This window comes from Panthera uncia, chromosome E3 (genome assembly GCF_023721935.1).
Source record: "Panthera uncia isolate 11264 chromosome E3, Puncia_PCG_1.0, whole genome shotgun sequence".
Classification (NCBI taxonomy): Eukaryota; Metazoa; Chordata; class Mammalia; order Carnivora; family Felidae; genus Panthera; species Panthera uncia.
Window position 1 is genome coordinate 23,624,704 of NC_064815.1, and position 16,627 is coordinate 23,641,330.

The 16,627-nt window shown below is 45.3% G+C and overlaps 1 protein-coding gene across 6 annotated transcripts in view; it reads right to left on the reverse strand.

Annotated features, from left to right (window-relative positions):
• Positions 1 to 16,627, reverse strand: part of GTF2I (general transcription factor IIi) — a 108,634-nt gene that overhangs the window by 20,323 nt on the left and 71,684 nt on the right. For all 6 annotated transcript variants that reach the window (XM_049638773.1, XM_049638772.1, XM_049638769.1 and 3 more), the window contains 5 exons: positions 13,586 to 13,769; positions 10,084 to 10,142; positions 8,953 to 9,024; positions 4,005 to 4,188; positions 2,537 to 2,595 (listed from right to left, as the gene is read on the reverse strand). In XM_049638773.1, coding sequence (XP_049494730.1) covers positions 2,537 to 2,595; positions 4,005 to 4,188; positions 8,953 to 9,024; positions 10,084 to 10,142; positions 13,586 to 13,769 — 558 coding nt within the window. The remainder of the gene's footprint in view (positions 1 to 2,536; positions 2,596 to 4,004; positions 4,189 to 8,952; positions 9,025 to 10,083; positions 10,143 to 13,585; positions 13,770 to 16,627) is intronic.

Below are 16,627 nucleotides of genomic sequence, written 5' to 3' on the forward strand. Positions count from 1 at the left end.
AGAGAGAGAGAGAGAGAGAGAGAGAGAGAGAGAGAGAGAGAGAGAGAAGGGTGGGGAAGGCAGAGAGCAAGGGTCACATTCGGTGTGGAAGGGGTCTAGGGGTCTGTGTCTTCGGACAAAGGCAGGGGGAGATGCTGGGCAAGTTCTGGAAATGCTACTAAAGGTCAGTGGTTTCGGAAAACCTTGCAACACACTGTTCACTCTTAGTGCAGAAGTACTTTAAAACTGTTCCTTTCAACGAAATCCTAGCATCTCAAGGGTTTACTATGGTGTGCCTCAACCGTTCAGCCGGAGGACATATGTTTGGTACAAACCAAATTTGAAATATTCCTACAAAGACATCCAGATCCCCTTCTCCACGGTCAAGGGCTTCTGCTCACCTACCCAGTTCCTGCCTCACCCAACACCTCCTTAGAACAGCTGGTACCTGCCATTCTAATGCAAGAAGATGTCTGAGCTACTTCGGGAATCAAGTGACCCTTCCTGTTCTGCCCCTTCAAAGCTCAGTTACCTGGCTAACTCCAAGACTTTCTCACGTGTGCCACCATGCAAATCTTTTACCAAACGGAGGGCAGAGTGTCCCCACGGCGTATTTAAGCCTACAGCTTTTACCGAATTGTGTGTCATTCCAAGAATTAAGTCGACCTCTTGAACGGCAAAACTAAATTCTGTCGTGCAGTGAGACTTGAGCTGGGCCAGCAAAAGACTAGTAGTACCTGGTTCACTGGCAGACATTTGCCAACTTTAACTCTTCCCAAGATCACCTATGAATGGTGGAAGGCCAAGTATTATTAATGATTCAGATTACCGAGATTTTTCTTTCGATGACGGGCTTTTCGGCCATCTATGTCAGAAGACAACAGATCAAGTACTGCTAAAAACGGGGCCTCTCAATCCGTGGCGCCGGGCACGTATCGAACATCCTCAGGTTTGCAGTCACGATCAGAATTATTAAGAAGTGATCACATTGGGGCACCTGGGCGGCTCAGTCGGTTAAGCAGCCGACTTCAGCTCAGGCCGTGATCTCGCAGGCCGTGAGTTCGAGCCCCACATCAAGCTCTGTGCTGACGGCTCAGAGCCTGGAGCCTGTTTCGGATTCTGTGTCTCCCTCTCTCTCTGCCCCTCCCCCGCTCACACTCTGTCTCTGTCTCTCAAAAAGAAAGAAACGTTACAAAAAAAAAAAGTGATCACATTAATCACAACCTTGAATTGACATCTGCCTGGAGAAACGAAGACTCATACAGAGACTTCCATCATATTCATGCTAATCCACGTTAATCCGGTTCAACCCTGGGGAATACTTTCTATTACTTCCCTCAGCAAAAGTCTAAGTCATCTCCAATCTTCAGGTCATTACCAATACTGTTTCTTTGCCTAAATCAACAGCAGGCTGAGGAGGTCGTCATGTGGATTCTTGATGCTCAACTGATCACACTGTTTCCCCCGCAGGATTTGGGGCACAGGAGAATTCTGTTTCCCTTGTACAATATTTCTCAATCACTTTGCTCGTGGTTATAAACACAAATGACTTTACAACATAGCCGGCTTACTGGCTGACCTTCACCAGTTGCCCCCAGGTACTCTCAGAGCTGAGGGATCAGTATGTTGACCTTCATTTTTTAATTAATTAATTGTTTTAAAATATTTTTATTTTTAACTAAACTCCACACCCAAAGTGGGACTTGAACTCACAACCCCAAGATCAAGAGTCACAGGCTCCACCGACTGAGCCAGCCAGGCGCCCCTGAAGGATCTGTAGCTTAGTACAGGTATCTTGTATACCATAGCATGTATGGTAAATACCGCAATATTTACCAGAACAATTAGCTGGCCAAGTTCAGAAACGGCCACTACTTCTTGGCAACAGAAGTCTGTAACACTGTAGAAGACGTGCGAGCTGGGGTCACTTTTCCTGGCCTTATGCAGCGGTCAACAAAAAGATGGCAAAGAAATAAAGGCTGCCTTATAGCTCCAATGGAGGAAATAAAACCATTCACACAGCTGAGCCGGAGAGCCCAAGGTTCTGCTGGGCTACGGGGTCAGTGCAGCTGCTGCGATCACAGCCGTGCCGTTAGGACAACAGGCTGCGCGAATAAAGACGAAGGCTGGGATCTGCACGGTCGGCCGCACCGGCCACACGTGGCAGCCAAGCACTTGAAATGTGGCCGCCGCGGTGAGATGCGCTCCCAGTGCAACGTATGCGCCAGAGATTCGCCTGGTCGTGTGTTTACCCACACGGGTCGGGCTACCAGAAACGCCAGAACGACACACGTCACATCCGGCCCCCAGAAAATTCAAAATGACACACGTGGCTTCATCTGTGAGGCACAGTATACGTCTACTGAACCCCACTGATCTAAACACACCGCCGAACTCTCTGAGTTTGTGCTGATAAATCAAGAGGACGGTGAGTGTCAAGTGTCCACGTATGACTGGGGGGTGGGGGGAGGAAAGACAAGTACATCACTTTAAAAGATCGTCAAAAAGCTTAAAAAACGCTGATCCAGTTTTTACAAGGGACTCACAACTATCTTACCTGGGGTATTCGTTCTCGGCTGAGTGACTTCAGTAGTACTGTGAGTCAGAAGCTCCGGTCTGTAAGAACGCGGCGGAAGTTAGTAACGAGAGCGCGGGAACACCCTGAAGGCCCTCCCCACGCGGCTGTGCACTGCCAACGATTTCCAACATGGATCATCCCGCCTTCGTTTCCAGTGGGGGAAAATCGTTCTGAGGACGCGATCATTTTGAAAACAGCAATTTGCACAGCTTCAGGTTTAGAACCGGTGTGTCTTCAAAGGCATTAGGTACTCAACTTTGCAAAACAGTTGGCTTTTGGCCCCAAACAGTTCAACCTGCCGTTTCTAAAACCTCAGAGGAACGCCCTCCTAATAAAGCTCGAAATACCTATGTGTGTTGTCCTAAAGATCCCTCTCCCCGACACGGTGCGACCCAGTGATCACGTAGACAAATGCACGGGCCCCAGAGAGTAAGCCAGACCTATGGATTCTACCCCTATCGCACCCTTCTGTAGTAAAGACAGCCCTTCTGTATCCTCTCCCTGCCCCCCAATCATCCATTCTGCTACCTTCAAAATCAAGCCAGAAGAATCCTTTTAAAATGCAAATCCAAATTATTATTTTTATTTACAGTAATTTTTTTAAATGTATATTTATTTTTGAGAGAGAGGGAAACGCAGTGTGTGTGTTGGAGCAAACATGAGTGGGGGAAGGGCAGAGAGAGACAGAGGATCCAAAGCAGGCTCTGTGCTGACAGCTCAGAGCCAGATGCGTGGCTCAAATCCACAAGCCGAGAGATCATGACCAGAGTTGAAGTCAGATGCTTAACCAACTGAGCCACCCATGTGCCCTCACCATTTTTATTTTTACAGGACGCTCTACACCCAACGCTGGGCTTGAACTCGCAACTCTAAGATCAAGAGCTGCACGCTATGTTGACTGAGCCTCCCGCAGGAACCCCTCCAAATCATTTTAAGTGGAACTGGCTTTAAAACCTTTTAATTACTCCGCTGACAGTGTAGGACAGAAGGCCTTCATCCGCGCGCCCACGTCGGCCTGGCTTACCACGCCATACCCACAAGGCACCACCACGTCCACCCAGAATGGTGCGGTTATGTGACACTTCCCTTCTCTACTTTTATTGTTTCCTTCATTTGAAGCCCCCTTCCCACTACCGTTCGTGCACAACTGTCCGACCTCCCCGCCACCCTTACCTCCTCCCCCAAAGCACCTAGTAACACCTTATTGCATGTATCTCTAAAATAAGCCTCCCGAGGACAGGGTTCCTGTGGGGCCCGGTTTTGTCTCTCTGGTGCCTGGTACTAAATAAACACCTGCACAAGGAATGAATCTAAATGCAACACACCTGAAGTTTTAATATGGAGAGTAAGTCCAACTGAGAGAGGAACAAAAGACCTGCTTTCATCAAATTTATAAATCTTTTCTTAAGGACAACATTACATTTGTTTCTGGAGATCATTATCTTACCTTTTAATAACAAACTTAATTCGATTGCCCACTTGAATGATTTTCTCCAGCCTTGGGATTCCGTACCACGAGGGACTTCTGAAAGGAATGTTTTCGGGTAGTCCTTCCACGTAGAGGTCATTAGGATGTGCTTCAAATTTCTGGTAAGGTACAGCCTTGGCCTCCGTGCTCCCCAACGCTTCCGCTTTACACAGGAAAAAACAATGCAGGAGACTAACTTTCTGTTGAAATCACAGTTGAGTACGATCCTAAGCAAGGTACGGGTCAACTTTTTGAAAAGTCTGGAAACACACCCAAGAAATGCTGAAATAGACCCAAGTCAGCAAATGCAAGCTGTAAGTGGCCCGTGATCACGAGGTAACTTTCGGTGGAGTTGAGTCTCCTGAATCTAAGGCAACTTTTATAGTGCTACGGTCTCATAAACCAACTGTCAATATTGAGAAATAAAAGGATAAGAATACTACCACAGAGGACAAAGAATGTAACTCAAATACTACTTTTCCCAATATTTAGAGGGAGGCTTTTGCTACTTCATGCTTTGTGCAGGTGATACTCCGTTTACTGGTTCCCTCACACAAAGTGATTTCAGGCTATACTTTTACTTGTACTGCAACCATGAGACTGATGTTCTTTACCCCTTAAACCACACGAGTGTGGCATTTTAAAAGGAAATAACTTCTACAAAGAATTCACGGAATGGGAAATAAAGACAGTAAGCAGAGATTGGTTTACATTAAAAGAAGTGTTATCAACCAAAGCCAATGCATGAATCTTGTTTAGATCCAGACTCAACAACAACTTTTAAAGGTACTTTCCGGATGAATGAGGGAATTCAGAAAAGGACTGGACAGGAGTGGGTACAAAGGAACGGCTAATTGTGTCAGGCGTGACAGTGACACCGTGGCTGTGTTACGAAAATGAAAGCACTACTCATGGAGGCACACTGAACACAACATAAATGGCACAGGGCCTGGGATTTGCTTTATAATGCTCTTACGAAGGAAAGACAGGAAAGATGAGCAGTGTGGAAAAATCTTAACGATCAATGAGTCTGAAAAATAGGTATATAGGAACGCAACGCACAGTTTTTCTACTTTTGAATAGGTAGAGAATTGTAATTTTAAAATATAAAATGAAATTTCTAATCTCTGCTCTGAAAACACATCTGAACAGAGCTCTAAAAAAAGGTCTTCTCCTTCCTTATTTCATTAGCACCAAATCAGAAGGGCTCAAGTATAGGCTCTCTCTTTCTCTCTCTCTTTTTAAATATTTATTTTTGAGAGAGAGAGAGAGCGAGCGAGAGAGAGAGCACGTGCATGCAAGCTGGGGAGGGGCAGAGAGAGGGAGGTAGAAGGGTGTGAAGAAGCAGGCTCCATGCTGTCAGCACAGAGCCTGATGTGGGGCTTGAACTCACAAACCGTTGTGAGATCATAACCTGATCCAAAGTCGGACACTTAACTGACCGAGCCACCCAGGTGCCCTTAGACCTCTTTGATATAAAAGCAAAGCATGTATATTTGAAAAACCACACGCACTGTAACAAAAATCATGACTGTTAAAAGAAACATTCCTTTAAGAAATATGGTAAAGTCTTTCACACCGCGCCTGGGAGAGATCTATAACGTGATGTGTAAAACAATAATAATTATTTGGTGAAACACATTAGCAAAAAAAAAAAAAAAAAAAAAGAATATAATCATAATTCTAACAAACTTCCTATGAAATAAAAAAGAATCGACTGCTGGAGTGGAGCCAGGAAGAGCAGAAGTTATGGGGAAAGGGGAAGAAGGGCAGCTGCACTGGCTGGTCATCAGTGAGGCTTCCCCTACAGAAAAGAACAATCCGCCTGTCTCCCTGTTGCCCCCTTTCCCACAGGCCACTCAACACCTTCTTGCATATGAAACGTTCACGTGTTGCTCTGCGGTGCATCTTCCCTCATCCGGGGGACGGGCACTGCCTCCTGCCCCACTGGGTTGTCGGCACCTGCAGCCTGGGCATTCACGGACGCCAAATGCCTAAAACTGATAATGCTGCTGGGGCAGGGAAACTTTCAAGACTTAGGATGCTTGATACTTCTGGAAAATGTAAGCTTTCCTCTTTTCCCTTCAGGAACCTTAAAGAAAGCAGCAAATCTCTCTAAAGCAGCTACGGTCCCAGACTCACCGAAGGCCACGAGCAAAAACAAAACTAGCTCGACTTTCACCGTTTATACTACAACAACACATAAGCTCTCACCTATTTTCTTAGGTCTGACACAATGCCAAAATATTTTCCACCGGCCACTGTTCACGGGAGTACATGGGCTCGTCAACGGCCTCCTCCTTCCACGAGGCTTGCTTGGTAAGCATCAGTGGTGCTAAGAGGTTTGGCCGGCTGCTTTCCCAAGCTCAACTTCCAGAAGCACACACCAGGGCAAAATTTAAGCCTGTTTGTGCAGATACTCGTGAACTATACTGACACTGTGGTGGCTTCTCTAATGATGAACAATGTTCTTCACCTGATTCATTTTACTAAATGCCTTGGAAATATACTGATTTTTTTTTTATTAAAAAAATTTTTTTTGACGTTTTATTTATTTTTGAGAGACAGAGTGTGAGCAGGGGAGGGGCAGAGAGAGAGAAGGAGACACAGAAACTGAAGTAGGCTCCAGGCTCCGAGCTGTCAGCACAGAGCGCGACGCAGGGCTGGAACCCAAGGACGATGAGACCATGATCTGAGCCAAAATCAGATGCTTAACTGACTGAGCCACCCAGGTGCCCCAGAAATATACCAATTTTTAAAGTGGTTAAGATTCCTTAGTTTCTAGCTCATTAGCTGATTTCCAACCAGCTGATTTCTAAGAGGAGAGAACGTGTCACTGAGGTCCTGTATTCATGCTGCGCAGTCCAGAACACGGATGAGGAGGAAAAACTTAAACTCCGGACTTCCACCACGCCTTCGATTCTCAGGCAAACAGCAAGTACACGCATCCTGCGCATGACACTCCTCAGGGGCCCAAGTTTGTAGCTGCCACCTGAGCTGCACCTACAGGCTGGTTCATTGGGTCCTTTAAGACCCGGTGCCAGGAGCCCCTTTTGGAACCCGCGGGACAAACAGAGTCCTCACCCAGGAGTCTTGGCTTTTTTGTGGTAGAACTCAAAGGGATTCTTTCACAGCACAGCGAGAACCGCCGCCATCCTGAGGCCTGTGCCAGCCACCCCCGCCCTCCCCCCGTTGCGGTCTCCCCAGTGCAGGCCAGCCGGGTCCTCCCGCACGTCTGCGGGTCTCGTCAGGGAGTCCAACGTGCACTACACGACCGAGGGGCTCGGTGATTTCTCATGGCTCTAGCCACACTTCAGTGAGACCGACCCGTCCACCCGGAAATCTGTGCTCCAGCACCACGCACGGTTCCAGCAGATGAGACACGCGGGGTCCTGGCTGTCATTATCTAGCGTGTGGTAGCGGGAGGCAGAAGACAACCGCTAGGCGCTGTGCGGAGAGAAAACGCGACAAGGTGTGGGGTATGGCAGACAGGTGACCCAGCAAAGACCCCACCAGAGCGGCCACACTGAAACGGAGAGGCACGGAAAGATCTGAGGTAGCAGCAGTGCAACCCTCCCCAGGAGGACGTGACCTTGGAAAAATAAAGGACAGGGAGATGGTCATTACGGCTGGTAGGAAGTGAGCAAGTAGGCCAGTACCATGAGGCGACATCAGAAGATGGGGGGGGGGGGGGGGGGGGGGGGCGGTGGCCATGACCAGGGACTGAGAAGCTTATTCCAAGAACAAAGGAAGGCCACCGAATGGAAAACAGGGAAGGGACAGGCCTCCATTTTTTGTTGGCGAGGAGATTAAAATCTAGCTGCTTGGCGGCCCTGGCTTTCCCGGCAGTGAGGGACAGCAGCCGAGAAAGAGGGGGTATGGATCTGGGGTGGGCCGAAGGTACAGTCAGCAGGAGGCCTGTAACCATCAAGAAATCCAGGGTCGCTCCTGGGGGTTTGGCCCGGACAATGGAGGGACAGGATGGGGGAAAGGAACATATTATGGGGGAGGGGGCACAGCAAAGGCTCTGATTAGGATGTGTGATGTCTGCAGAGATATCAAACAGGCAGATAAAAATAAAGGTGTCTGGTGTTAGATGGAGTTTCCAGGGCTAGAAGCTTAATGCGGAAGCCAGCAGGGTATAGACAATCTATAATGTGTAAGACCCCGAGATAGAGAGGGATTACCTGCAGAGAAAGCAGAGCAGGAAAAGAGAAGCGGGGCTCAGGACTCAGCTGCCAGGCAGCTCTCCAAGATGTGAACACTGAACTAAGGGGAGGTATCATCGTGAGTGAAAAGGACAGCGGCCACTGAGACAGGAAGACAGCAACAGTCAACAAGGTTCGAAACTGTCCACGTAAATAGTTTAAATCGGTTAACAAAAGAAAAGGAAGAAACACAGCCACTGAAGGCCGCTGAGAGGCGGGACAGAGCAGGGGAGAGCAATCCTAGGGAACAAAAGATGCCACGCGTGACAAATCAACCCAAGGGCCAGCGTTTCGGGATGCAAGCCAGCAAGGCCGGGAAACAAGCTGAAAACGGTGTGGGTCACTCCGCGGTTTCCGATACCCAGCCCCTCGGTGACAGACTGTGACCGAAGGCCTCCTTTCCTACGAAGAGTCACAGCAAGTGCTGCTCAGGATCCGCTGAAAAAGGACTCCAAGGCTGCGAGATCCCCTGCACTGTATCAGCTCCCCACGTGCAGGAGTCCCCCCCCCCCGCGCCCCCCCCCCCCCCGGAAAGAGCTCCCGGGGCTTTCGGCGCACTGTCCTCTCCTCTGTGCTGAAACCTTTTTACGATTAATGTATGCTATTCACCAATTAAGAAACAGTAGAGGGGAGTCATATTCACTGTTTTACTTTCTTAAAGCAGAACTGGGAAAATGTATTCAGTAATACAGTTTAGTCACGGGGAAAATGAGACTTACCAAATTTTTTGCAGAAAAGCTGGTCTACCATCTTTCGTAATTTAGTGATTCTGGCATACCACTCTTCCTTCACTGTAACAGGAACAGATACACACGCGTCCTCAGACTGATGGAATCACTAAGCCAGGTTAACTAAGTATTATGATTGTAACTTGGGCAGTACTACTACTCTGTTCCAAGAGTTTCTTTTTTTAACTCGTTAATTTTATTTTAAGTAGGCTCCGTACCCAATGTGGGGCTCGAACTCACAACCCTGAGTTCAAGAGCTGCTTGCCCCACGGACTAAGCCAGCCAGGCCTCCCTGTTCGAAGATTATTTCTGAGATTTCAGAAAGTGTTTCCTAAAAACAGTGCTGACACTGAATAAAAAGAGTAAGAACAACTCAAACAATGAAAAAATGGAAACGGATCACTGAAGAGTAATTTTACACGGCTACTCTCAAGTGTCATGAACACAACTAGGAAACATCAGAGTTCAGCTCACTCCAGAACAGCCTACAGGTGAGCTGCACGACGATACGTGTAGGGATAGGATAAGACCGAAAACAGGACGCAATCTTTCCGTTACATCAGCTGGGAGTGACGGGACTTGCGGTCTTACGTCCCCACCCCCTGGCCCTCCAGAGCCAAAGGAAGAGGACCAACTGCGCTTGTCTTGCCCCCGAAACACGGCTCACCGACTTCAGTGATGACACCCGTGGCCCTGCGCTCTAAGAAGTAAACCCTTTCATGAGACGTGTATGGTGACGAGTGAGGATTCAGTCGACCGACACAGACCTGGGCAACGACACACCGTCCGGAACACTGTGCCAGGGAACATGTTCACATCTCGCAAGTAGACCAGGCACTGCTCCTTCGGTCTACCTGGTGTGGGGTGTCTGCCCGTATTTGTAACAGATCGTTAGGAACAAAATGAGGGGATTCTTCTAGGGAGCAGAGAACAGTATTTCGATACCGTCTATTTCTTGTATATAATGTTCTGAGTTGACACGGTTTTTTAAAAAAAGTAATCTCCACACCCAACGTGGGGCTTGAACTCAAGACCCGGAGATCAAGAGTGTCAGGCTCCACTGACCGAGCCGGCCAGGCGCCCTGATCTGACACACGGGTTGAAACAAGACTGGAGACCTACCTCCTGAAGCGGGTTTATCGAGCTGTAAGTCTTCACGTGTTGAATTCAGAAGTTCATGTCTGAAAGGTGAGGAAAAAGTACTAAGTATTTACCAGGCAATATATGGCAAAAATAGTAACCACTAGCACTTATTTGATATTCAGTCGTGAAGGCCAGTTTTAAAAAGAAGAGACAATCTGGGCTCTTGAGCACAATTAAACCTTAATTTCCAGAGATTTCCAGAGAGTAACAAAACAAAATGGAAATTGCAAATTGTTTCAATAAGGTGCTTCTTGGACCATGTGTCCTTCATTCACTTTACAACCCAAAGGGATCTTATAAAAAGCGTTACCACCAAAAGAAGCGAACATAAAAACTTTAAGTGAGATCCTTTAATTTTACATTATATTCAAGACTCACTCAGTTCAACGTATCTATAAATTGGTTATAAGGACACTAAATATATTTTAATACTAACACATTTGTGAGACAGATTATAAGTTTTTTGGGGTTTGGTTTTCTTTTTGGTAATTACAGAAACCTCCCAGGAAATAATTTCTAGATCACAGAATTCCCATAATCCAACTTATATATGCAATCATTCCATTTTGATGTAATGGTCAGAAGTCCAGTGTTGCTAGTGGGGGGATTGGGAACTGGCTCAGATATCAGCAGGACCGTGCCTATTTTAACAACCATCTCAGAAATGCTGCAAAGTAGCACAGGACAGAGTCAATAGTGCATATATAATATTTAAATAACATTAGTGACCTATAAACTCTGCTAAACTCTATAGAAATATCCTTCTAAATAAACAAAAGACTTTACATATATCCAGACTAACCACAGTAACCGTTAGGGAAAGGCTTATTTAAGAAGTCCCTTCCAAATGTGGAGGATGGCCTGCCATGAAGGAATATACTGAACGGACTCGAAACAGGATGCGGGCAGCATAGAGCATCCCGTGATAAGCCTGCATTAACATTTAAACATCCAAACATAGTTCTGTACACTTTAAAGTTAGCAAATGAGAGCAGCACCTAATAAAATAATTTGCCTGTGTTCTTTAAATAGTGTTACTTAAACACAGATTCAAAACCTCTAACGTTAGAAACAACCCAATAAAATGACAGTACAAAAGAGTTCTTAAAACATCAAACTTCTTTATGTATCAACATCCAGGGGGAAGGGGACGCCTGTTTATGGTTCTTGGCCAGGGTCAGGGCTGTAGCGTTTACAGGGCCGCCATCTGGTTTATAATTCAATTTCTGGAGCCTACCGCATCTTGAAACTACAACGTACTTGAAGGAAAACTAACGGTTAGCAACAAGTTCCTCTCTGAGGAGGACAGCTCACTTATTATCTTGCGGTGCCTCTCGGGTCTTTTCCATCCTTCGTTAAATCTCAAAAGCTGTCATCCCCTCACTGAACACCGAGAGGCCAGCATGCTTGGTTGTCATCTCTGATCAGAGTGGTCGTTAAATTCCTCACCTTTTCAACAGTACCAGTGTTCCCAATGTGATGAAGCTGGACACGTCTACCAACAATACTATCATCCCACTACTTTTAGTCACTTTACCGTTTATAGTTCAAGCTATGTCAGGAAAAAGTTTCAAAATCAGTTATAATATGCACACAAATTCAAACAGACTCACTTCCAACGGAAGGACTTAAAATGAAAGCCGTGTCTTCCAAAAGAAGCGAACCCAGCGGCCCTCCCTGGGGCAGGAGTACCTCTTGGTCTAAACCCATAACAGCTTCTTTCTCGTGCCTGTACCTGGTTGAAGAGTAAGTACTTGACAGAATTCCAACCAGAGAAAGTAAGGCCACCTTCCAAGAGAAACACAGGCAGTTACTGTCTCTTCCCCATACACTGCCTGGCTGTGAGGCCCAGATTACTGCATCCCGTTCACGGCTGCTCTAAGGAGACGATCAGCCCAAGGAAGGAAGAATCTGGTGAGAGGTCCAAGTACCACTTTTAACCATCCTACCTCTGACCTCCTCATGAGGCGAGAGAAGCATCGTTAACTGTATCAGGTTGACTGACTTAGGGATTTCTGGCCCTTACTGCTGCAGATCCTAACTGCCACCCCACCTCTCCCATGTCAAAAAGTCTCTCTTTCCTTTCACAAATGCTTGGCAAGTTTGGCTGGCTCCCATCATTTGCACTTAGAAAACAGGGAGAATGGCTTGACAGCGTTAATATCCATTGCTGCGTAAAGCAAGCTTACCATCACTGTGACGGTTCATTCTTTATGAATAACCTGGTCTTATTCTCTAAAACCTAGTGATTTTTTTCCCTTATCCTTAGGGCACTAGGACATCATGAGGTGTGGCAAGGTATACAGCTTTCTTTGTCTCATGCTTAGCCCGCTCTGTAATTTTTACAGGCTCGGAAAACAACGGTTATTCATTTTTGATACTTCTAAGTGGGATGTCACTAGATAAAGACTCAACATTTTCATGTCTCATACATACAACTTTTACAATTTACAGGACTAACCAGCATCCAGCCTTTTAAGTGAAAACTTATATTGTAGCAATTATATTTTATAATTTCCGAAAAACTATTCTCCATCCGTTCCCCTTTATAAATACATGTAGCACTTGCTTCACGGATGTAACAGGAAGCTTCCATCTTTCTTCATTGGCTGAAATCTGTTGCAAATGTCCTCAGTTTTGTAAACCTTTCACTTTAATCTTAACAGAATCCCAGAGGAAACTATGAGTGTGTCATGTGGCTGCCAGTTTTAAACGCAAGCATTTACGTTCCCAATCACAACTGTTGCACTGATGCTTTTATAAGAGCTCCTTATTGGACCCTTTATGCCAGGCCTTAGGGAATTTATAGCATTCTGCTACCTTAGGCTTTTTTTCCATTCTTCCATGGTTTCACTTATTTTTAATTTTATAACTTACATGCATTTCCATATATGCTTTTAAAAATTCAGATCAAGGGGCACCTGGGTGGCTCAGTTAGTTAAGCATCTGACATGGACTCAGGTCGTGATCTCACAGCTCGAAGGCTCGTGAGTTGGAGCCCCACATTGGGCTCTGTGCTGATAGCTCGGAGCCTGGAGCCTGCTTCGGATTCTGTGTCTCCCTTTCTCTCTCTGCATCCCCTGCCCCCAACTCACACTCACTCTCTCCCTTTCTCTCTCTCTGAAATAAATAAACATTACAAAAAAAATTTTTTAAATTCAAATCTAAAATCAAGACACTGTTTTACTGATATTAGTTGGTACTGCATTACTTTTTATATTATACTGATTCCTTTACTTAGCAGCAAACTGGAAAAAGAACATGACGGCTATGTGGGAATCACGTACAGGCAGGTATTCATGTTCCGAGAGCCAACTCTGGGCATGACCACGAAAATCTTGTCCACAGACACATTCAAAAGTGGTAAATAAAACAATATATAACTCAATCTAATTAAGATATAGTCCTAGAGATTGATGAATGTTTGGTAACAATATAGAAAGATGCACTAAAGAACAAAGATGAGAGTCCACAGTCTTACTTCTTAATCACAAAACGAATCCTTTCCTTTGCAAGTAATATCCTCTCAAGGCGAGGAATTCCATAAGTAGACGGTCTCCTAAAAGGAATTCCTTCCGGAAGTCCTTCTACATAAAGATCTTCAACGTGTGACTGGAAAAGAGGGTACGGGATCGTCACAGGACCTTTGGCTTTTATAGCTTGAGCTTTAAGGATAAAAAGAGAAAGGAAAAATCATTCAATGACAAGGATTAACCACAGATTGTACAACAGAATAAATGAACACGTACTGCTCTGTACGTTTTGTAGCTTTATCTTTACTTCTGCTTACTGTAACTGAATCATCACAAGAAAAATAGTACAAAAGAACTAAAAGAAAAAGAACACCAAAGGTGCCGGTACTCTAACCCAATCTGCAATCAAATAGTGGATTATTGTGAGTCATGTAGATGCAGCCAGATGTCCTATTGAAACCTGAACCACCCATGAGCCACAAAAACACGTTGGTAAACATCAGCTAACACATACAGTAAAATTTTTCAACAATAAACTTTAGTGTAAGAAAAGAGTTTTTAATGAAATAACTCACGCAGAGGATTTTCTTAATTGGAAAGCTTCTGCCAAGATTGATTTATCCAAAGGTAAAATAATATAGCAGCTACAGGTCAAAAAAGCACGGAGACTCTTAGGAATCAAATAGAAGGAGAAAGACCTTGGTGATTCCATCAAACAAACTGCAAAGGATCAGGTTTTCTAAACAGCAGGGTAGTGTTTCCAGGTGTGATGGTGGAGCTGATATTAAGACCATGCTTTCCTCTCACCCAACTCCCCATTTTCAAATTTTTTTTTTCGAGTAAGCTTTATGACCAAGGTGGGGCTCGAACTCACGACCCCAAGATCAAGAATGGCGCGCTCTACTGAATGAGCCAGCCAGGCACCCCCTCGATTCCCCATTTTGAATATAGACTTGATAGAGCTAAAATGACATGATGTCCGGGACACCGCAGGTTTAAAATATTAAAACAGGCTTGCATCAGAAAGAGATGGGACAGGAGAGAGCGGACAAGGAAAATACTGGAATGTTAAATACCGGCTGTTGAATCTGGGTGGTGGATACTTAGAGGGTCTGAACATCATTTACATTCTTTTTGTTTGGAAGTTTCCAGAATAAAAAGATTGAGAAAAGCATCAGGTGAGCTCATCCACAACACAGGCACATTGGTCGACAGTAGTAAAACTTTCACAGCTAAACCTTTTGACACGGAGTCAAACACACGCCAAGTGTCCTATGAGTGCAGAGCAGACACGCATCGCTCTTCTCACAAAGGCTTCTACTTCGTTCACTAACACAGCGGAGTCACAGATAAAGTCTTCTAGCGAGTGTGCGCCGTAAGAACAGCAGAGCCCCTAAGGATGCGGCGAAAAGGCTCCAAGTCCCCAAAGGAAAATGACTTCTGTGCACTCCCTTTCTTCCTTCTCCTCCCGCGGGAATCCCCCTCAGCAGAACAGCTGCTCCTTTTTGCTAGTAATTTATGTGAAATTCGTCTGTTTGCCGAACATTAATACTCGTACTTGAGTTTCACATTCACCACGGTACACGTTAATACGGAGTCACGGTTAATATCCTTTGTTTACACCGTGCACCCGAAAATCCTGTTCCCACAGAACAAGGAAAATATCTTTCCTTGGGGCGATTACCATTAAAAAGGTTTCAAATTGTAAAATGTGAATACCGTGCCTCTCATCTCATAATGGTTGGTAAGCATTATTTTCTCATATGCAAACTAATGAAATGAATCACCATCACAACAAAAGCAAAAACATAATCTGTGCTTCTCTTTGTGAGATTTATAAAACTGTTAGGACAGTAAATTCTTCCTCCTCGAAACAGGACTGCGTTAAGTCTACAATAACACAGCTATAAACAGCGAGCACCTTCTCTGTGCTTACACACCACTTACAGGAAGCTCTTTACACACACTACGCTGTCTGTCTCCTCACATCTTCCCAGCACATCTACGCTCTCCTGACCGTTTCACAGGAGAGGACAGCAAGGCTCGGAGAGGATGAAGGGGAACGGCCAAGCCTCCTGTCCCAGGGCCCGGGACCTTACCAGCACGGGACAGTGCTTAATGTAGAGCGAATTAGGGGAGTCTCTGCTCTGAAGTGGGCCGATTAAAACCACAGGCAAAAAGCTACGGCTTCTGGAGAGGGAGAACTACTAAGAGAACCTGCAGGAAATAAGTGAATGCATTAAGGGCAAGTTACTGAATTTGCTACCGAATTTCCTCTCATTCTAAATCTTCGCTGACAGGTCAGCTGTCATCCATGGAAAGGATACAGGAGCTATTATCTCAAGTTTAGTAAAGTCAATAATGTCAGTGTAGTTTATCATGTAAGAAATTCACCCAAAGCAATTCAGTGATACCGGAGAGCACCCTAAAAATAGGATTTTCAAGTTAAAAAATTCAATATATTGACCCATTTAAAGACCGTCAGTGAACTGCAAAGTAAAGAATCCTCCAAATAAAAACACAGCGAAACAGCTGATACTCTCCAGCGATGGTTGCTATTTTTAGGTGAGAATTTAATATATGCCGACCAGTAATAACACTGGCTGGTCACTAAAGATAGATGGAGGATAGAATACGAAAACAAAAGGAGAATGTGAGACCTAACTTAAACAATTATGCATCAATAGCAGAGCAAATAAGGACATCTAGTTGAATACTGGACTTAACACAGTGGATTAAGAAAGACTATGACTGAAGAATTTTATCTTCAATTAGCTGTCCAGGGTGCAACAAATATGTACGTGAACTCCCAAACGCGCAAGCAGAAGGATTACAGGAGATGCTAACCGATAACCACAGAAACAAAACTTTCCCTAGGCTTCCTAGCGACAAGGTCTGCAACATCTGGACGGACCCTACCCATGACCTTGCGACGGACACATATGCAAGTGAGGCACACTTCACTGGGAGAAGCGGCCTTTTGTACACTGACTGGTTGAAAAGTAACCCCATTATTAAAATGCTTTTCAACAAACTACTCAAGAATTTTT